The 22,054-nt window shown below is 41.9% G+C and overlaps 1 protein-coding gene across 1 annotated transcript in view; it reads right to left on the minus strand.

Moving 5' to 3' along the window:
• Positions 1 to 5,141: 5,141 nt before the first annotated feature.
• Nlg-4 (neuroligin 4) overlaps positions 5,142 to 22,054 on the minus strand; it is a 361,006-nt gene continuing 344,093 nt past the window's right edge. The window contains exons 9-12 of the mRNA XM_076316136.1: positions 10,243 to 10,576; positions 9,425 to 9,688; positions 8,300 to 8,462; positions 5,142 to 5,292 (exon numbers count right to left, since the gene is read on the minus strand). Of these exons, the coding sequence (XP_076172251.1) occupies positions 5,143 to 5,292; positions 8,300 to 8,462; positions 9,425 to 9,688; positions 10,243 to 10,576 (911 nt within the window). The 3' untranslated portion in view covers position 5,142. The remainder of the gene's footprint in view (positions 5,293 to 8,299; positions 8,463 to 9,424; positions 9,689 to 10,242; positions 10,577 to 22,054) is intronic.

Raw genomic sequence — 22,054 nt, forward strand, 5'->3', positions numbered from 1 at the left:
AGAATATATTGAAATTTCCATAGGCAAAGTATCGTTGTGCCATCTGCATTTAAAAACGTGAACTATGTCTCGACAAACTTGGGCATTTTGTCACCAGGGGGCGACAAAATGATTGAAGGTTTAAAAGTAGTTAAATCCTTTTGTCGCGAAATGCTTACATGCTTTTTCTTTGGTAATAGGATTTCGAACATTTCGGTAAGTTCTTCGAAAAACTGTATATTTGAAAATATTCTCAATTTCATATTGCGAGAATGTTCCGAGTTTTGTGTATGAAAGCGAATGGTACTTACTGTTAGTGTATTTTCTGTATCCGATAGGCTTGATAGAATCACGAACGATTTGCAGTGGCGAGTTGTTTACATTTCCTAATTCGGTAGCTTAACCCAGACAGGTTGCTAATAAACTATTGATATTTTACTTTGATATGTCGATTGTATGATACAGAAACCTACGAAATGTCTATTCTACAGTTTATCAATCCCACTATCTTTGTTTTGTCCTTTTTAGATTTGGTAGATTGTTGCGATCGCGGCCGTCAGAATATTATCGTCTGTTTAAATTTAAAAAGTAGCTGATAGTAATTTTTGGGAAAGACATTTAACACGTACAATTAGTATCTCCATGTATTTTGTTATATATTTACAATTTGATAACAGAAATGTTAAACGTAACAGGTAGTCTCGCCCTCGGCCGAAAGATGGGTTTAAGGTATCTTTCCAGTGGAGCGCAAGGCCAGCTAAAAGTCACATAAATATAATAATATTCGTCATAATAAATTCATTACAATCCATAATATGTATATGTAATATACGTTATTTAAATTTTCTTAAACATCTGTTTAACCGGTTCAGTGTTTCTCTTCAGCGTAATTGTTCTTTACCGACCGTGGCTTGTTCTTAATTACGTCTACTATTACTCGCTTTTTCTTTTAGTCTTTAATATATTCGGATTGTCCGTACTTGATGATATTTATTATGTAACTTTCTCACGAAATTTCGTTACTTTCGCGAGTCCCTTTTTAAAAAATAAAAAACCATCATTCGGTGCAACAAACTTTGTTCCTTGTTCTTATCTCATTCACGATGATGCTGAAAACGAACGATCGGGTTACGAACGTCGCAGACGCCTCGGCGAGAACATTGAAAACGCATCCTTTGATTCATTTTGCTTTAATCGCTTAATGTATGTACAAAAACTTTGATTTTCTGTTCTTTTTTTTTTTAACACCTGCTCTTTTCTCGTTTAAGCTCGGTTTTCACGATTGATTTCCATTCCATTTGGAATAGAATTTTAAGTCCATCGATCACGCGATCTTTCCTTAACACGTTTACTGCTGCTAACGCAAAACGGTGCTTTCGCGATTGAGAGGTTTTACGAATTGCGATCCCACGATTATGCAAATAATACAATATTCGTGTAGTCGCGTATAAGAAGATTTGATTACTTTCTTTGATTTCGTTAAGGAGATTTTGATTTTAATCGTTCGGCAGCAGTGAAAATGTTAAACTCCGTTCATTGATTAATCTTTTGAAGCGTGTAGTGTACGGTGTCGAAACCAACGCATTTGTGAACAAAAAAAGTAAACGAAAGAAACATTATCGCGCATTGTACGGTGTTAATTATTTTCATACGTCTATATAAATTTATAATTCGAAATTCTTTCCATCAAATTAGTAGTTCGGAGTTCGCAACGTTTTTACGGAGAAACTATACGGATTAATTAAAAATAGTTGCTACGTTGGTGATGGTAATCGGTGCTTCGAAGGATCGAATCAAGTCAGAGCTCGGCCCTTGTCGTTTAAATCGTTTGGAAACACTCTGCTGTAATTTTCCTCGTGAATCTCCGAGTTCTGTGGCAGTGTGTTACGCATAATAACGGATTTACCTTAATATTTATGTTACACCTATATGTATACGTATATCTTTACAAAAAGTCACGCACACTTTGAGTTCGGTATTCATCGAAGAATCACTTCTCTTCTTAACACTTTGACATTGGTGAAAAGTAGCGTGGATTCTTACGATTCTCGATTACGCGGTGCACAGTCACCACTACGCACCCTTAAAAACGACATTCTCGTATACACGGTTCAGACCTGGCCACATTTCGATATTTTATCCCGAATGACAAGTTACTTTAATTTTCTTCGAAAGACTGAAATGTAATTCCGAATCGTTTGCTCGGTATTTTGATTTCCAATAGAACTGGTCCGGTTCCGGTGTACAATCTACTCGCGGAACTATTAGCCTCTAGTCACAGTTTCGTTACGCTAGCGTTTCTTCGATCACGTTCCAGAGTACCGCGAACAATATTTAAACGTAATTTGAACTTTAATCGGATTATAAGTAAATCTTATCTATTTTTCTCAGAACCGTATTTACAGTCCGTTCAATTTAAAGACGAAGACGAGTGAACAGAATGCGTGCTCGCGTTTTGATTATTACAGAGAGATGTACCAGAAAAAGTAGTAACGTTATTAACAACATATCATTTTGGAAATATGTAGCCCTGGTTTGTTAGCAAGAGAAATCGTGCAACGATATCGAATAAAGTAGTGAAAATAAAAATATGTACGTTTAAAGTATCGAACGAAACACGATGTGTTGAATCTACAACGATTACAAGTACAATAAGGTTTCAATTACGTGAAAATTACGCAGTCGACCGTAACATTTTATCTTTAACTTGAACGGATAGTGAACTGTGATACGGTCACGATAACACCATGTGTAAATAGGACTAGTCGAGAACGAAGGTAGTCCATGATCTGGCTGTAATTAAATGATTTGATCGCGAACTGAAATTTGACTGTGGTCAGATTGCAATTTCACGATGACTGTAACACGACTGACGATTGAAATTCGATCGAAATCGTGTCCGAACCGCGAATGCGAACCAGGTCTGTCCCGAGAAATGCTGATTGTATCGTTTTCTGTCTCCTTTACAGTGCACGTGGTGATTCGATCGAAACGAAATCTTTTCTTTTCGGCGGCAGATTTTTCAGTGTTACCAAAAGCGTAGAAAAAACGATGATTTCCGTGTATCGCGATACAGACGCAACGTTTATCGATGAAAGCGAAGAGTCTTTCGCAAAAGGGGTGTCGCGCGATTCGATTTTTCGTTTCATGAATGAAAGACGAGACCATTCGGGTGACGGTTGTGCGCACTGGTACGAACGATGGTTGCTCGTCGACGAACGAAGCTTCTGATCGGTGAACGTGTACTCTTAATCGCGTAAATAATTACAATAACAGATTTTCAATTACACGTATCCGTTATTAGATAGAACTATCAGTCGTCTGATCTTCCAGTCTTCGTTACATTTGATCTCGGTAAAAGGTAGAAACTATCTATGGCACTCGAGGCATTTGAATAAAACTTATTAACAGTGTCTTAGCAAATTTTTGTAAAAATGCAATACTCATGGACGGTCCATCGTGTCCTGTACGCAGGAGGTATCTGCTTCGCTACTTTCAATTCTGCCGCGATCCTCAGTTCCGCGAAGCATTTATGAAACAGCCCATGCGCATACAAATCTTATCCGTTGATTTGTTCGATGACGTACGTAAATGAAAGTAGACGGTACGATCGTGTATCACAAGAGAAAGTAATTTCTATATAAAAATGGAGGGTACAGATGGGTCGGAAGGGATAAGAGGATCGTAGCGCGGATTAAAAGAGTGCGGACTTTGTGTGTATGTGTGTGTGTGTGTGTGCACGTTGAAAGAATCGAAACAATTGTACTAGGCTACGGTATTATCATTCTGTCAGTACATTGTTTTCTCGTTCTCTCGAGACGAGGCAACGGTCAGGGAAAAAGGAACACATCCCCTCGTGGGTGTCGAAAATTTTTAGATGCTCCACAACCGATCAAAAGCGTGTAGCAAGTGGACTCGTCGACGAGCAATCGTTTCACGATGATCCGAGCTTCGATCTCGCGCACCTACACCGCGTAACGTTTACAGAGAAACGTAGAAAGAAAGGGGAAAGAACGGACGACTAAACGGTACGCGACACGAATACAGGTCCTCTTAGAAAGTAGCAAACGTTTTTTTCTTTTTTTTTTTTTGGCGTTCTTACGGTATAAATTCACTTTATGTACAAGGAACATCTAACATCGTAGTGGATAGCGTTTTATACACGGGTCTCCATGATCGATTCATGTTGTTGAGCGTCTCTCCCTCTCCCCCGTAACACCTAGAATTTATTATTATCGACTAGCTAGCTGAATGTACTGTGTTTGATTTCCGTCTTGAAAGGATGTTTGATTGAAGTTCGATCGATCGTAAAAAGATGTCCGCCTATCGATGGCGAAAGGAATCTCGTCCTCATCGACGTTATTCACGCGATCGTCCCACCTATCGTTCCCCATTACGATAGATCCACCGGTATCCGTCGAGACATCCGTTGTGCCAAGGTTCTGTTTCGGGTGTTCGTATCAAAGAGGTAACCGCGTACGTCTCTTCGCAACGAACCTCCCTGATCCAACCTGACGTCTTCGCGTATCCTGAATCACCTCGCCTAGCTTTCAAAATAACCTTCACAGAACGTTCGTGAAACGTTTTCTTCCTCATAAGACACTCCTCGTAATCTTCCAAAATAACCTTCACAGAGAACGTACGTCTGATTTCAATCACCCCAAGACGGTCGTATCCTCTCGAGAGTCCTTGGACCGGTCTATGCGGCGTGAAAACAACCCAGTCTCGAATAATCACATTCCCGCGAAGACCGCAACGTCCGCGTCTCGTTCGTGATCCAATCGTAACGTCGTTCCTCACGACGGATACCTCTCGTGTTCGATTACTTCGTCTTCTATTCACCTCGATCTACGTCGTGGTCTTCAGCATTGAGCGGAAGCTCCCCATCCACCCCCCTCCGTTAGTCGTTGGCTCGTCGTCACCTGTGCATGCAGGTAGTCGATCGAAAGTAACCTGTCCGGGCCAGGTGCCAATCGGGCGTCTTGTTCGTCGCATTCTCGAGATCCTAGGCAACTTGGACGAACTTCCAAAGGTGATGACTCCGCCTTCGGGCAATTCTAGTTCACCGTGACAGGACCTCGAGCGGCATCGACGAGACTCTTAGAGCAAAGTCGACGCCGTCAGGACATCCGGGACGACTGGCTTCGGAGGGGGGTCCAAGCATCACACTCTCATCTCGCTCATTGTTGCCTGGGACACGCGACTCGACATAGTGGCGCTCTGCAGCAGGGGCTGGTTTTCTGGTGGACTCTTTGCTCGAGGGGGTGGTGGTGCTCTTGGTACTGTCAGGTGTATGGATCCGTTTGGTGGACCCTGAAAGTTCAAGATGGTTAGAAAATTGTAAACTTTTGGCGTACGGAATCTGAGGACAGGTTCGGTTTCTCAACGATAGAGGGAGATTGAATCGACAACTGTAACGTGGATCGAAGCTTCGGGGCGTGAACCGTGTTCGGGGATTGTTCACTAGGAGATTGCTTCAAAAAGGGTCCGATCACTGTTGAATTTTCCTGTAACTTAACTGTTGGTCAATTAGTATCATTTGAAAAGTGTCGAATCGTTCAAATGGTAGTCAGATCTGCAGACCCCTAATGAAGTCAGCTTTTGCCATAAGGACATAGCTCACACCCAGAAGCCTCTAACGGGATCAACTGTGAAGGTCTTGGATCGTGAGAGTCTCGAGGGTTTGGAGGTGATAAGCGATAAGTGACGTTTAAAGGATCGCTACTTTAGGAAGACATGGATTTAATAAGTGTCGAACGTAATAAAACACCGCTGAAATTGAACGATCCTCTATCGAAAAAAGGATTCATCCTTTGTTACTTTATAATGTATGAACAATGAACGTTCGGTAAACTGCGGATAGAATGGCTCGTTGAATAGTATACGACGTTACGTTGGCACAGGGGATACCGGCCATTGTCAAGTATATTTCTTGGCACAGGTATAACACCGAGTACTGTCAACAAGTTTCCTCAGTAGTAAACGAAGCGTCGAATATTTCTCTTTGAGCGATTTACCACTCGACTCGGTTAGCTTCTCTGGTAATGAAATTCTTAGCAATAATGAGATTTCTCGTCGGTCGGAGTTCCGACTGTTTGATCAACTTGAAACGAAATCGAGTTACGTCAACTTTTAACAATGCTGTCTTCGTCAGTCGATGATTAAGGATTTTTACGAGGACTCCAAAGGAAGACCATCTCGAGAGCGAACTGGAAATTAAACGCGATAATTGAATATATTGAACGCTAGTCTAGGAAGATGAAAACATTAATTCTTTCGAAGATAAATTTATCTTTCCGAAGATACATATTGGAAATAGGAAACATGGCGACCACGCAAGGAAATATCGTAACTTGCGAGAGGAAGTGCTCCCTTAAACATTTTATCAAACTTTTGACAAGGTTTTGCGACGATCTTCAACCCTTTGCATTCGAAGGTTCTCCTGTGACTAAGAATTTGGAGTTTTGAGTTAATATAGTTGAATATTTAAACTTGAAATAAAGAAATACAATTTTTAATCGTTAGACAATTTTTTTTGTTAAAAAGTGCAAAACTTAACATCATCTAAAACCGGAATTAGGTGTGTTAGACTTTGCACCTCTGTGAAGGATTATCTGTTGAAAATATTAAAACGATTCGATAAAAGAATTAGGGATGACAATTTGAACGAAGCGAAGCACAAGTTCGAGAATAAACGTCTTCCCATGGACTCCGATTTCTACGAGGTATCGTTCGGTTAATTCGAGTCACGTCAGTTCCAAGGAGACCGCGCGACTTCGCGTAATTGAAATCTCCGGTTAAAAATGAAAGTCAAAATCAGAAGTGGCGAGAAGTTAACGCCACGGTCGTTAAAGTTTCGCTTAATGAACCTCACGCTCGTCCCGAACTCACGGTCCGCGGAAATTTAGTAACGAGATAAAAGGTGATACTGTCAGTAGGTAGAATAATGACCGGCGAAGAATGTCGGAAGCTTTGCAGTGTAAATTTCACCGGCGTGGCTTAGGAGTTTAAAAGTTTCTTAATAGGATTATGAATTAAACTTCCGAACGCTGCACGGTCGTTAACCGAACTTTTTCAAATCAACGACCGACGTAAAATTTTCAACCTCGCGCAACTGAGCGTTTGCCCTCCCCCACTCTTTTCCTCGCCCCACGACGAATAAACTTCCTGTTTATGGACGATAAGAGTTATGGGAGCAGCGTATTATTTTTTAAGGCTTCGTCGTTTCGACGAATAAAAAAAAAAAAGTGTCCGAGCGAAATACACGCACGGAGGGTGGATGGGTGGATGATGTTTAGATTACGTTTAACGAATTGGTACTAACTGAGACTCGTTGCCGCGGGCACTCGCTCGTTAAAAGATTTAACAACTTAATATCCGCAATGATTACGGTATAAAGCGCAGCGAAAATTCCACCAGTTACGTACGGGGTGATTTTGGCGTACGTGTTCAGCGTTTGAGGACGCGTGGAAAAACGAGTCCCACGAAGATTATTTTTTCAGCAGTTAAGTAATGCGCGTAGTCGTTCAAGATCGTGACCCGAAGACTTTCAAGGCCGTAATATTGATTACGAGGGCACTCGAGGAGGCGAACGCAGGCTCTGGATGTTTTCAAGGTCGTAAAATTGATCTCAAGGGCACTCGTGGTAGCGAACACGTGCTTGAGATGCTTTCAAGGTCGTAAAATCGATTCCAAGGCTACTCGAGATGCTTCGAAGGTTATAAAATTGATTACAAAGGCGCTCGAGGTCCTTTCAAGATTATAGAATTGATTGCCAGGGCACTTTAGGTTCTTTCAATGTCATAAAATTTATCGCGAAGACACCTCTTAAGGTCATCGAACAGATTACAAGGGCACTCGAGGTCTTTTCAAGGTTACTTGATCAAGATTACAATACAATAATTTTCACAATCGAACGCACTCTGACTCGTACGAACCATTTGTTCGTATCTTCCTAAAGTTCAGAGACGGGTTGCCCCGATCACTTTGTATAAATCACCCTGTATACGTTACACGAGAGGAAGAAAAATAGCTACAGAATAATAGCAACGTGCGATAACTTAAGAAGATTAAAGGAGAGGGTTTCAGAGGTAGTAGGAGAACGCTAGGAAATGATTACCAGCGCGAAACTTTCGCAAAGCTCGAGAAAAAGAAAAAATGCTGGGCGAATCTAGCGTCGAAGATAGGGAAGATCAACTCGGTTTAGAGTAACGCGTTAAATGGCGTGGTTTTGTTCTCTGTATCATGGGTGGACTATCCTCCTTCTATATCTTCGTGGGAGTTCGAACGTAATGTTTGGAGTAAAACGATAGGCTCTCACTTGGGTTTGCGCGTTCATGTCCTGTATGACGGAAGCTCGGGGAAGAGTGGCATGCTGTTGCTGATGTTGCTTTTGATAGTGATGTTGATGAGGCAACGTGTGAGTTCCCTGGCCCTGTTGGAGAAGCGTGTTGGGATCGTTCGGAGGGCCTTTCATAACGTTCCTGTAACGACGATCGATCTTTACGAGGTCCGTAACGGTCAGGAACGAGACGCAATCGTCGAGCATGTAGGTAAACAAAATTGAAAGTCGTGCAGTGGGTTACAATGAGGGAAAAGGTGGCCATCCACGGTTGGGCAGAAGAGATGCGAGTTTACATCGAGAAAAATGGGCATGTCGTTGGGAGGACGGAGTGTGACGTGAAAATGTATATTTACAAAACAATTGTAACAATGATCTTCGAACCCTTCGAACAAGGAGCAGGGCGGAGAGTCCAGCACGATGAATGTCGTGGCTTTCGTAAGCTGCTCGTGTTATTTGTACTGTGCAGAGATTGTAAGTCCCTATAAATTCAACGACAGAGTTGGTGACCAGATCCTTGCTACGCCCAATTTCCATCTGGGATCCCCACATTTAAGTGCTAAGCGGTTACATCGCATTGGAGTAGAATCTTCATATTCATTGGAAATATTCGAAACCGTAAATACGAAGATCTGCGCAACAAAATTCCTTGTGTACGTTTATAAAATTAAAGATATTCTTCATCCGATCAAAAATATAGCACTCTGAACAGTGATCGAAATTTAAGTAGTTTAATTACCTAAAATATTAATTAATTAGGTTCCAAGGACCTGTAAATCCATATTTACCACGAGCACAAGCTCGTTCCAATGATACTAGTTCTAATAACAATTCAACTGGAATTGTTCAATTCGACTGATTCCACTCGTTGGTAACTTACGATCTCTGCACGGTAGACAAGGAGAAATGGTAGACACTCGCGAACAATTAGGATACGGTAAAGAACCAACAAAAAAAAAAAAAGAAAAAAGAGTCAAGACTACGGGTAAGAACACTCGAAGGATCTGTGACCACCTTTTCGTTGAGTTGCTCCACTGCGCGCCGATTAATAAGTCACGCTTGCTCCTTTGTTTATTAGCTCTCGTTCGGAGCGGTATACAGTACCTTCTTAACATCTCGTTTTCAACGTCGACGATAACCTGCCCGCCACCAGGGAAGTGGGAGTGCGGAGGCGGCGGCTGTTTAAGCTCGGTGAAGCCGCGCGGTCCGCACTGTTGATTCAACATCTGTTGCTGCTGAAGGCTCTTCACTTCGAGCCTCGTCTTGTCCCTCTGATAGTAGACGCCCGCGAAAATGAGAACGTTGAGGATCAACAAGCTACAGCCAATGGCGATCGTGACGCTCAGGGCTGTCGAGTATGCGGCGTACCTGTTTAACGGGAATTAATCACATTTTCAATGATTTATCGAGTCTCGGATGACGATCTTAGGTGTACCGCGTGAGTTCAGAGGCGAGTTCAGTGAACAAATTCTAGGTACGCGCAAGAAAAATCCATAGGCGTAACAAATGACACTCGAAGAGGGCATTACTCCTATTTTCTCAAGGTGTACACAATGTTACACGATTACTATTGACAGCTTACTGACAAAGTTACCTAAAATCGTGGCGAAAATTTTCAAGTTCGAATGCTCACAAGAGGACCTTACACTGGTAAATTATAATTGATAACATTATTCGAGAGACGATTATTCGAAAAGAAAGAGGGACCACAGATAGTCCAACTCGAGACCTGCTCTCAACGCAGGTGTTTCTTCGTCAAATACGTAAGATTGTCGCAAAGTTTACTTGTTTATAAAGAATAGATTCACCCTGCCAGACATTAAAATCGTGGACAGTAGGATCCCCTTGTCAGACCTCGAGGACGCGGTTCGTTAATGTCTTTGTTATTTATATCGTAGCAAATGAGATTGCTTATTACGCACCCAGCTGCGTCCAAATTGGCCAAGGTGTCCGTGCTGGCGTTATGAATGTTCTGAAGGTTCGTGCTCTGGATGTAACTGACGCAGGTGGCAGCGTTGTAGTCGGTGGTGGTCGGTGGCTCGGTGGTAAGGTTCTTCCTTTTGTACTCCTCGCTAATCCTGCTCAAAGGATCCGGTCTCACCGATCCGTCGTAGAGACGTGGGTCCGAGTGTCCGCGGAATAAATTGTGCCTGGAGTCCATGTCCTCCATTCCAGCGCGATGAAGCTCCGGGACCAGACGTAACCAAACGGAGAGTTGATGAGCCCTGTAGTGATTCTTCAGTTTTGGTTTTGGACCTGAAAAAAGAAGAACAACGTTAAATAGTGTCGAGTAAAGACCATGGTGAATTTATAGGGTACAATATTTTCTTCGGGGTATTTCATAAACGTTAGAGACTCTTTCGATTCGAAGTTGATAGAAACTAACAAGGGAAGACTACGTTGGAGAAACATTTGTGCAAAGTTTCGTATCAAAATCGACGTCTGACAGTTGGCAGTCTTCCCTCGCAAGTTCACCGATGTTATCCCATAGAACTAGGAGTGAAACTCAATAGAAGTTGTTTCAGGGTTTATCGATCCAAGTTAATATGTAACTTGGGGCGCGAGGAGGGAGGCAAAATGAATTTTTCGTCGTAATAATCACGATTTTATTTTATTCGCACGCCATTGAACATAGAAACTTTCGAAGGACCGGGGTCCGTTCACTCATTAAATAGTTTGAAAATGCATTTCGTGTATAATGCCATTAACGGGGCGGGCAGACCAGGCAGTATGATACTTCGTAAAGTACGCTTCATTAAAAAAGTTCCCGAATCGTCTTCGAAATTTTTCCACGTTGCTTGGTCGTTGTATATTATCGAGTTATAAAATTCTCGACGTGTAATGAAGAATTTATGGCGCTGCTACAACGTTTCATTGCAACCGGAATTATTCGTGCTTCTCTTAAAGTAGCTCGGAACGAAATGAAATGGCTTTCAGGGAAAAATTTCAGTTTCACCGTGAAAGGGTGTACTGCACGACGTTTCGTTAAAATTTCATTGCGATAAAAAGGTACTTGAACCGGGTGTGTCGGAGCTGAGGAACCTGAAATGGGCTTTTTTTGCTAGCACGAGTACAAATGAAGTGTACTATTCCGCTTCCTACTCTGCTTTAGATCATGAACCGGTGAATCCGGAATGAGCCAATTTTGAAACGCATCTGTTTCCAGTTTGCATACAAAACGAATTTTCTGACATTTTTTAAACAATGAGAGGGAGTACTCTCTTGAAGGATCTGATACTTCAGGGCTCCAGTATTCTGGGTACATAGGATTTTACATCCGACGATAGATAGATGGATAGAAACTGTATCCCTAGAATCCTTCCCTAGAATAGGACTTTAGATACCCAGAATAATACATTATTACATATCTAGATTCTTGGAAGCTGGAATCCTAGAACTCTAGAACTCTTCAACTTTAAATCTCTGTAACCCTGGAACCCCGGAACTCTTGAATTATAAATCTTTATTAGGAGTTTAGAATTCTAGACTCCTGGAACTAGAATTTAAAAGATTCAGAACAAAGCTTCGCGAGACTGGTTTTTACGAAGCACCGTAGGAACGATTTGCAAAATATCGTCGATAAACGTGAATGAGAAAATTTACACAGGCATTTTAAATTCAATCGACTAACGCGAGGTGACTCGTTGAAATCGCCACTGCCGTTGTAACATTAATTAGATCAAATTTTTAGCCGAAAATACGATTTGGAGCGGTCAGTTAATTAAAGCTAGCCACGGCTGACGGATTTGTCATCCCGGCAAATGAGAAAACGACCAACATTAACGCGTGCGCCACCACGCGTGCACGAAACTGGAACAATGAAATTAATGAAAATAATTGTCCCGCGCCATATTCGGGATAGTTTGCCCGTAAACGCGCGTCGTCATTCCTGGCGGACTGCTAAGAATTAACTGCGAGGCTAACCGCGGGAAAGAGAATCGCTCTGCAGTCGAATGCGTTTCATTGTATTGTTCTGGCAATTTGCGGCAATTGCGCATCTGCGAAATGAAAGAACAAGGGCTGACAATAATTCTCAAACGCGAGGAATAGCCAACTGGTTCCACGATCCTGTTTAACGTTATCGCAATGAGGGAAGAGTCGTCGGAATCCATTGAAAACTGAACGCGTTTCAAGAGATCACCCAAACGTTTTCTATACTATGAAACTTTAAACGCAAAACGATTTCCACGAACGACTACAAACACGTTTTTATTCGAGTCGTAGCTGTAGGCATTGTTTCAATTTATACACATTAATATTCGAGAGGATCCTTCTGAAAGTTAATTTTATCATTAACTTCTCTCCGACAGGATTAAACTGCGATATAAATTTTGGTACAAATTAATAACCAGGCATGGAACAATTCTGAAATTTCGAGAGCAACTATCGTCGAATATCTCCGTCAATTGTCTTCTCAACAACAGTAATGTGTACGGTACAATGATCGAAAGACAGTTTTCGTTAGTTTGTGCCCTACCAACGATACGTCTAATTATTCGAATTAAAAAATGATCGTCTCGGAGAGTCAACGCAAGGCACGATACGATGCGATACGTGTAGGAGCAACCCCGGAACTCCTGATCGACGTCGTGTCTCCATCATCTATGGTGCGTCAAGATGGGGATGGAACATTCTCGAGACATTTAGCGGTGAAATCTCGCCGATGGAAACGTTTTCGTGACGCGACGCCGTGGACCGGGCGCAGAGCGCTGGGGAGAGCGATTTCCGACAGGAATCTCCTGTATCGAGCTCGTGAATCATTTCGAGGCACGTCAGTGACATTTGATTTGCTGGAGTGCGCTCGTGGGGATCAGGAGAGAGGAGGCGGACCTGACGGCCGGATGCTCTTGAATCTTTCAGTTTGATCAGACGCTCAAAGCTGTATTTCGTTTCTCCACGGTGGTCGAACGATACCTCGAAAACGTCCCGTGGCTTCGTAAATTTTTCTACCTTCTCTCGCCTCTCCAGGTACAGCATTACGCGCGAAACAGTTTCGTGCTTCGACTCTTTTTCAATTTGCTCACTCCCTCGTGAAATCAGGTCTCCGGAGCGTTTCGTTGGGTAATTGCGAAAGCCTGTTTGTTCTACAATGATCTGTAAACGGAGTGTACCGGAGTGCAGGCGGGGGAAGGAACGTTGATCTACGATCGAACGGACGGTTCAATTATTCGCGAAGAGGGTTTTCTTTAGAAATTTACAACTATGAAAATAGAACCCGGGTAGTCTGGACACCCCCGAGCCATATAATCTTAGATCTCGGCGATTTTAAATGTACTTCGAACTTTAGATTTCTCGAATCTCCCAGCTGTAAAATTCTAGATGGGTTTCTAGATCTATGGATCTCTAGGTACTTGGAATTCTAGAATGTAGAATTCCCGGATGTAGAAATCTTCCAGGGCTTCCAGAACTCTGGAAACCTTAGATTTCTGAACTTATAAAGAACCCTAGATCCTTCGAATCTCTAGATTCCAGAATTCAACATCGATCTCTAGAACACTGGACCACTGGAACAGTGTTTCAATTGTGGACCGGTCAAACTATTTATTTACATTCTCCCGTCTACTTAAGTCCTCGATAGACTCCACGGATTTAATCCCATCACAGCTGAACGCGATTCCGCAGTAAGTTTCGTTCGCTCTTCAAACGTTTACCCGATCAGTGGAAGAACATATTTGAATTTTCCGTACGCCCTAATTAAACGGGAAAATGGATTATTAAATTCAAGCGGATGAACGTAATTCAACGGGAGATTTATCGGGGTATAAAGCGTTTTCTCTCCGCTTTCGAACAATTAGTGCTTTCGAGAATTAAACGCGATACGGAATTGAAATAATTCCCCCCGTTTTATTTGATCGCGAATCGAATTAACTCGCGTCGAACCCTGCCCGCGCGACGTTCACACACGTTCGTGTCGTTCGAATTATAATTTCATGTTTTCAGGGCGTACTTCCAAGGATTAGCGTTTAAATTTCCTCGGATATTTACATCTCTCGATTGGATCTCAGCCCCCTCGAAAAATTACAGTTATTAATTCGTTGGTTCCATTTACGAAAGCGAAACACGCGTGCCGCGTGGTAAGGTGGAGGCCAAGGTAGATGGATGCGCGGCGCAGAAGCCGGAAATCAACGTGAAAAATGATATCGCCTCGGTGTTGCGGCGCGTTTCTCCGCGACATTCGATTTCCCATATCGCGGTGGAACCTTGAAGTCGACCTGGAAATTTCGACGCGGTCCACTGACGATGACAGTAATATTTATTTCGTCACTCGTAACGTTGTACCGATACTTTTCCGACGCAAGGGTTACGAAATTCAAGCTACTCGATGCAACCAGAGGTTCTTCTACGCTCTCGTTGCGTTATCTCTGATCTTTTAAAACGCACCGGTAATACGAATTCAACGGGACAAACATTACTTTTAAAAAGTTAGAATAAGAACATTAATTCTAGTATCGAAAAAAGGTTTTCGTTTCTTTCGCGTACTCGAAATCATCGTCAAATCCTTTGTTTATACACAGCTCAATTTTCTATCCATGTAAGTTGTACAAAAAACACTGCAAACCGAATTCACCACAGTTCCTTTTCTACACACTTAATCTCAATCGAAACGCATACACACTTGCCTCGATCCCGTTTATTCGCGATCCCAAGTCTGTCATCGTATTTCCAAGTTTCGAGTCTATCGCTCTTCCCTCGGAAAGTTTCCAATAGAGTTTCGAGTCAATATCGAACAAACCTCCCTAATCGAAGGTGAAAAAAAAAAAAATCGCAGAGGAAATCCCTCGATTCGATATAGCGACATCGAGCGCGACAGGGCGCGCGAATTAAAGCACGATTCACATTCATCGATTAAATTAATATCGGCTACAAGGTGGGGCTCGATTCTCTTCGTGATTTTTCAACTGCCTCTTCCTCCTCCTGTAGGAAAAATCCACTCGAACTCGATTTGAAAATTAATCCTCTTACGTTCACCGAGCGACGACAGGGCGCATCGCGCGATATATGTACAATAGAATCACCCTTCACACGTCCAAAGCTAAGTTTCACAGATCTGTGAATTTTCGACGCGTTTTACGAGGATTCTCCGTAACGACGCTCCTTTTCCCTGTCGTTTATCGCCCGATACAGTTCGCTGTTCCCGCGCGATAACGACCGGCCGTCTCTTTCAGTTGATTCCCGCGGACCGTTGCGCGACTGATGACCGATAAAATCCATTTTTGGCTGGCCATTTTACAGCTTTTCACCCTCGTCGTGTGTATCGTTCGATTTGAAAGGGCAGCGCCGAATTGATTGCCCCCGAAGTACCGGCGACCCGGCTGACGGGCCACGGTTCAGTGATTCCGGAGCAACGACTGATTTTCACGGAGAGATTTTATGCTTTTCACGAACACTTCCAGACGATCTGACCAAGGTCTTTCCCTCTTCTCTCCCTCTGAAATTACTTGCTACTCGAAACATGGTCCTCGACTACATCGATATTGAAGAATTTTTTCCGACGTTACGGAACCGTCCGATATCAATGTTCCGTACACGCGTTAAAAGTACGTACTCTGTGAAACGTTTCTGCAAATTTTTGTAAAAATATATCGACTCGCGCGGAAAATGCGAGCCATCTTATAACGCGCTACCCTGAATTTCGTAGTTGTACGATAGAGTGGATTTCTGTGGATACAATTGGCATTAATTATTAAATTCCAAAAATCTACGGATCGATAGAAAATTAAAAATTTTACTCTTCATTTCGGAAAGTACCGTTTAAAATAAATAAAATCTGTACAAAATGTGTAAAATATAAAAATACTCCATGGAAGAGGTCCTGATTTCCGACGTCGTACTAGCTACGACGTTGATCAAGGATCGAGACACTTTTTCAAAATATCGCGATTCATATCTGATAGTATTTTATTACTCTTTCGTGTTTCTCATATTCTCGGTACTATCGTTCTGTTACGCTTCAAAGTTCTCCTTTCGCCGCACATGGTAGATAGAAAACGTTTGATTCGCAAAGAGGATGATCGTTGAAGCGAGGCGGCGCTTCAACCGGAAATCTTCGTATGTGAACCGTCGTTCGAGTTCTCGGAATAGATTTAATACGATTTATTGCAAATCGAAAGCGCGGGGTGCACTTAAATATTGATGCATGCGGTGTCAGAATATTCCTGGCCTGTCCGCATCGTTGAACGTATGGAAGCTATCCGATCTCAGGTACGATAGTCACGAGAGATCCTTCGATTCTAGACATGGTCGAAAAGGGGGATACGGTTTGAAAATGCAAAATCTTCCTCGGTGTTCTTCCTTTAATGATAGAAAACTTCGTTTCGATCTTCTACTTCTAATCCATTCGAGCTTCCATCGTTACGGGTGGAAGATCCTTTTAACATGGAACATCACTTTTTTCGATTCAAGAAAATCGACCTCTCTTTGTGCATAAAATTTTTAATCGTAGTCATTTTACGCGAGAAAATAAAGCGAAAGTATAGAATAAAATCGGGACAAACGACGTTCAAGATTCAACAGGTACGCTCGCATTGACTTGTCTAACGTGTCTGACCATTGCCGACCACTTCTACTTACGTCGGTATTTGCAATACCATTCGACGATGAGACGTTACTATCTTTGTTTTCCAAATACTAAGATAACATTATTTGAGTTTCTTTCCTTTTTCTTTAGATACACCGTGTAACCGTGCTTTCGCAACGATGGAACAAACGGCACAATGGAGCGCGAAAAAATGATAAATCATCCCCGAGTGAATTGTAGCACACTTTCGGGATCATTTTCCTGCTCTGGTCCCCTTCCTTCTTTCGTCGTTTCCACGACTCGTCGAAGTTTGATCCGTCCGGCGGAGTTCTTTCGCGTGTTTTAGATTGTCTCTTCGAGACATCTTTCACGGGCCGGGACACACGTAACGTCGCGTTTCACGACATTCTCCAGATTTAACTGGAGATTCCCTCGACTTTTCTCTTTCGCGACATGTAAGACGGAAATCCCTTCGTCGAAACTACGAACAGATGTATACCTGGGACGATATAGCCTGTTGAAACTTTATTATTCAGATTTGGGCCAACAGTTTACTACGTAATGCGGACGCGACCTTAAAATACACAGTCTCGGAAGCAACGTCTCATTTCCTCCGCATCCGTTCGATATTCTAAACGTTCCATCAAATATTATCCAGGATTTAGTTGTATTATATTTCGTCGAGCGTTTATCTTTTATCGAACAGGACAATTCTGAACAATTGTATTACGATCGTCGATGGTTCGTTGGAATTCAAGGCAAATTTTATATTCACGAACTGTTTGAATTTGAGACCAGCAGCGAGCGGAGAAATCGGATCTTAGATATTTCTTCGTTCGAAACAATGTACAGCAACTCCTAGATTGTTCGTACGGTGAATTCAAAATAATCGTCAACTGTGAAAAATAGCGTATCCCGTGCCAGTGTCACGCAGTTATTTCAAATTCGAATAGAATATTACTTTCGAAAGTGATCCGTAATAAATGGTTTCCCTCGAGTGCAACACAAACCAGTCGCTGCATTCTCGGGAAAATGGAGGCGATTCCAAACACTTGGACAACGTCCCAAAAGTCTCAGAATAGTGCTTTCCTGGGAAACATTTTTCCCTAGCTCTTAGACTAAGAAAAACACCGTAGATGATAAAGTTACTCGAAACACTTTGTGCGCGTTCTATACATATGAACACATACACATACACACATACACAACGTATAAACATCGAAGCTAACGACTTATTCTTTTAAGACGCGCTAAAACTTCCAAAGGACGTCTTTCCCGGACAGACGCCATATTCTCTCGACTTTTCCCGAGCCTTCCACGGGAATATCCCGGTTGCTCGCTAGCTGCCCGCCAGAGAATAAAACGAGAAAACCCATCGCAGTAGATAAGTCGTGGCATAAATGCCAACACATGTTTCATGGTATTTTCTTCTGCTTCTGTCGCGATGCGCTTCATCTCCTCGTTCCTCTTCCCTTCTTCTCGCTCACTCAGCCTGGTTGTGCCCCCTCTACCCACGGGTTTTCTCGTTCCTCGAGCTTTCATCCGTATTTCACGTGCAAGCTTCTCGTTTCTATCCCCCAAAAACCTCTCCAGGCTACGATTCTTTCTTCTACGCGTCTTTTTTCCTTTCTTTCCTCGGCCGATAGTCTTTCGATCCTCGCGCTTTGATATTCAAACTCCTTTCCGTTCGTTGGTTTCTTACCGGATCGAAAAAGGGAGGGGAACTGTCCAACTAATGGGAAACTCCCAACACGACTTCTTTTGTACAATGAACCCCCCTTTGGGAGGGGGGATGAGCGCAACAAAAGATGCACGTCCAAGTTTTGGATATTTAGGTCTTTTCTTGTTACGAATTTCTGGAAATTATACTTTCGGTGAAATTTATGGTTGTCCCTTGGGTCGCTGATTTTTTCAGCTTCGGGTCGCGGGACGGGAGGGAGAAACATTCTTGTCCGGATAAAAGTTTCGAAGGAATAAAAGACAAAGTTTTACTTCGTTACCCTACCGGTATAAAAATAAACAATTACGAAACACGAAATTAATTAAAAATTCACTCGAGTAACTGTTGAATCGAATAAATGTCGCGTATAAATCGTCTTCACGTTGCTTTTATTCGAATAAAACTTTGCTCCTCTCTGGGCCAAGAGTTGAAGTGGATGAATGAAGGGTCGAAGGGATTTTGATAACGGATAATGGATTAGGCCCTCTTCGTTTTCTTTCTAAGACTAGAACGAGGTAATTAAATACTTTGCAAGGCGACTTTCTATTTTTATCTCTAAAAATATACTAGACGCGTTCCGAATACACAAGGTTCTGTAAATAGCGATCGATCTTACAAGGTGTACTCCATTAATGTGTTTCACATTTACAGTATCGCATTGCAGAGAAAAATCGGGAATATTTAGAATAATATCACGAATATACGTATAAATTTAAAGTATTGAAGCGCTGGAACACGTTCAATGGAACCTTACATATTTCGTTAATATTTTCAATTTTGTTTCAACAGGACACTCTCTATCTTAAATGCAAAAGGAAAGAACAATATCGATTATTTAAAACTGTAAAGGTAGTTCTCTGTTATTAATTCCACGAGGCACGGTCAAACACGTAGAATGATACAGAATGACCAAGAAATAGATTAATGAGACATTTAATTACGAAACGGGACATTAACCCTCCCAGCGTGCAACTCGGTGTCGGGTTGTTTCAATTTTTCACAGTGCCTTGAAAAATATTCTATTATGTGTATCGGGTTATTAAAAAGGAGGGACATTTTTTAACCCGCCACGGCCCGAAGTCTTTAAGCGCGAACGACCCGTTTTCGCGCGGTACCGTTAATTCGTAACGTCTTTCACGATATCCGATGAATTTTTAATTCGCGGCCAGAAGGATGGGTCGTTCCCGCGTTTAATTCATGCGCCTTTATTAAATTCGAACGGGCCGGCCAGGAACACTCAGACTTCGTTAATTAAACGAGACCGCGCGTTCTCCGTGGAGATTACGTAACACCCATCTTGAAATACGATTTCGCGAGGACGAAGGAACCTGATCTGGCCGAACGAGGATCGTCGAATCGTAAGACGAATAAAATCCAGATAGTACGGAGTCGAACGGAATACATTTGCTTTTTTTTCTGCTCTCCTATCCCCCCTCCATTGATACGAGTCCAGACGGAAACACGAGCAAACAACATTACGAAGTGTCGCGCGAAAGTCGCTGTGATCCTCGAATCGGATTTTCATACTATATTGATACGCAAACTTTCGTAGGGATCCTCCACGATCTTCGGATCCACGAGTCGTCGCGTAAAACTCTCCACGGTTGCTTCTATTAGTTGGTGTTCTCGCGGACCCGTAGATTTCCGTTTTCACGGGGTTACGGTATTAAGCGAAATGGTGTTCGAAAATGTGTCCTTGACGACTTTGTTATTGGCGTCTCGCGATTTTTGTTTATTGGAACGACGAAAGAATTTTCGAAACGCGATCTGTGAAAATACAGAAGTCGCGATAACAAAGAATCTTTATGCGTTACGATTGCTCGGTAATCATTGTCGCGAATTAATTTGTTTCTTTGTGTTCCGGTTGTGGAACTTTTTCGATGGATTCTGTCGAAGTAGTTGGAACTCGATAAAAGTTCTAGGTGGGGTACAATTTCTGAGAAATAGAAACAAAAGTTCTCGGAACAGGAATTATTATTTTATATCTATTGTTCGAAATGAACATAATAATATGCTACTGTATCGTCGACGACAATTATTGCCTACGATGTATAATAAAGTTGGAGTTTTATTTATTTCGCGAAACTTTTCCTAATAAAAGTTTCGAAATAACTGTTTCCATGCAACTTTTATTATAAGAGTTCTATAAGAACGATTTTTAAAAAAGTTTTCAAGGTTCTTATTCTCTTGAAAGCTCCGCAAGAACGAATACCTTTTTAAAAGGAAAGTATATGTCGAAACAGAATTGTTAAAAAATAAATTTCTACTTTCTTTTCGATACCCGGTTTAAAGTAGAATGCAAGTAGTATTGGTCAGTCACTGGTCAGACACAGTATCTGACCGATCGTTAAGAGTGATCGTTAGATATTTATATGAACTGTTAGCATTGCTTTTATGTTCTTAAACCACTACTGAAGTCTCATATAATACTATATACTCTGTATACTCAATCTCCTCTCTAATTTCAGTGGAAATGTAAGTGAGATGGCAAAGTTGTAACAAAAATAAAAAGAAAAAGGAAAGAAACCCACAGAGAGAAAAAAAGAACAATATACAACGATTGTTTGTATCTCTGACCCGACGCTGAAATGTTACAAATTCTCAAAATCCTTCTTAAGTCCTAACTTCGATCCGATCGAGTCGTGGATGATAGGTAATCGATCGAAATTAAAACTCGAAAACTTTGAACTATAAGGAAGATTTCTTCTTCGACGAACAAGTGTTAAAATTCGATTGACATTGTAAATGCCGAGAATGGTAAGAACTGGAAAGTGCACCGTACAATTTTTCGTTTCCGGGGATCGAAGTAGAACCTTCGTCTCACGAACACTACCGCGTATTGCGTGCGAATTGCGAATGGAGGGAAAAAGAAGAGGAAGACGTTCCCAGTCAATTTCGTCTTCCTTCCACGGACAAAGTGTCTTCGATTCTAGAATGCAATCTCAGCCAGGGAGACCTCGAATCGAGCTCCGACGACGTTTACTCGATCGAAGGTTTCCCCGCCGGTTCCGCGTCATTAGAAATACTATCAGAGTGCCTGCAATATTAGGCGACACGTTACGTCAACACATCACTTCGAGATAGGAAAAGCTATAAGAACGTTAATTCGATTTTAATCGAATCAAATTTAACCTCCCTCCGTGCTACAATAAACCGTGAACTATTATCCAGAGAGAAAAAAAAAATACCGCAATTGTTTCATCTTTTTTTTCTCGATTAAGATAACCACAATTTATTTCTTCTCTTATCGCTACAATCTTCCTCGAGATTAATCAACAGTTCGTTTTATTTCTGGGTGCGGTTCGTGTGGATGGGTTTGCTCTCCACTGGGAGTTCCCCATGACGACGATCGTTTGAAAAACCGATAAAAATTAGCGATTGCAAACTTTGTAATTTTCCGGTGAATATAATTTTTTTCGTAGCTCGCATAGATATCACACCCGGAACTGCAACACTGATTTTCGTTATGTTTTCTAAAGAAGACACAGAACTTTTA

The sequence above is a fragment of the Ptiloglossa arizonensis genome, chromosome 7 (genome assembly GCF_051014685.1).
Source record: "Ptiloglossa arizonensis isolate GNS036 chromosome 7, iyPtiAriz1_principal, whole genome shotgun sequence".
In the NCBI taxonomy this organism is placed as follows: Eukaryota; Metazoa; Arthropoda; class Insecta; order Hymenoptera; family Colletidae; genus Ptiloglossa; species Ptiloglossa arizonensis.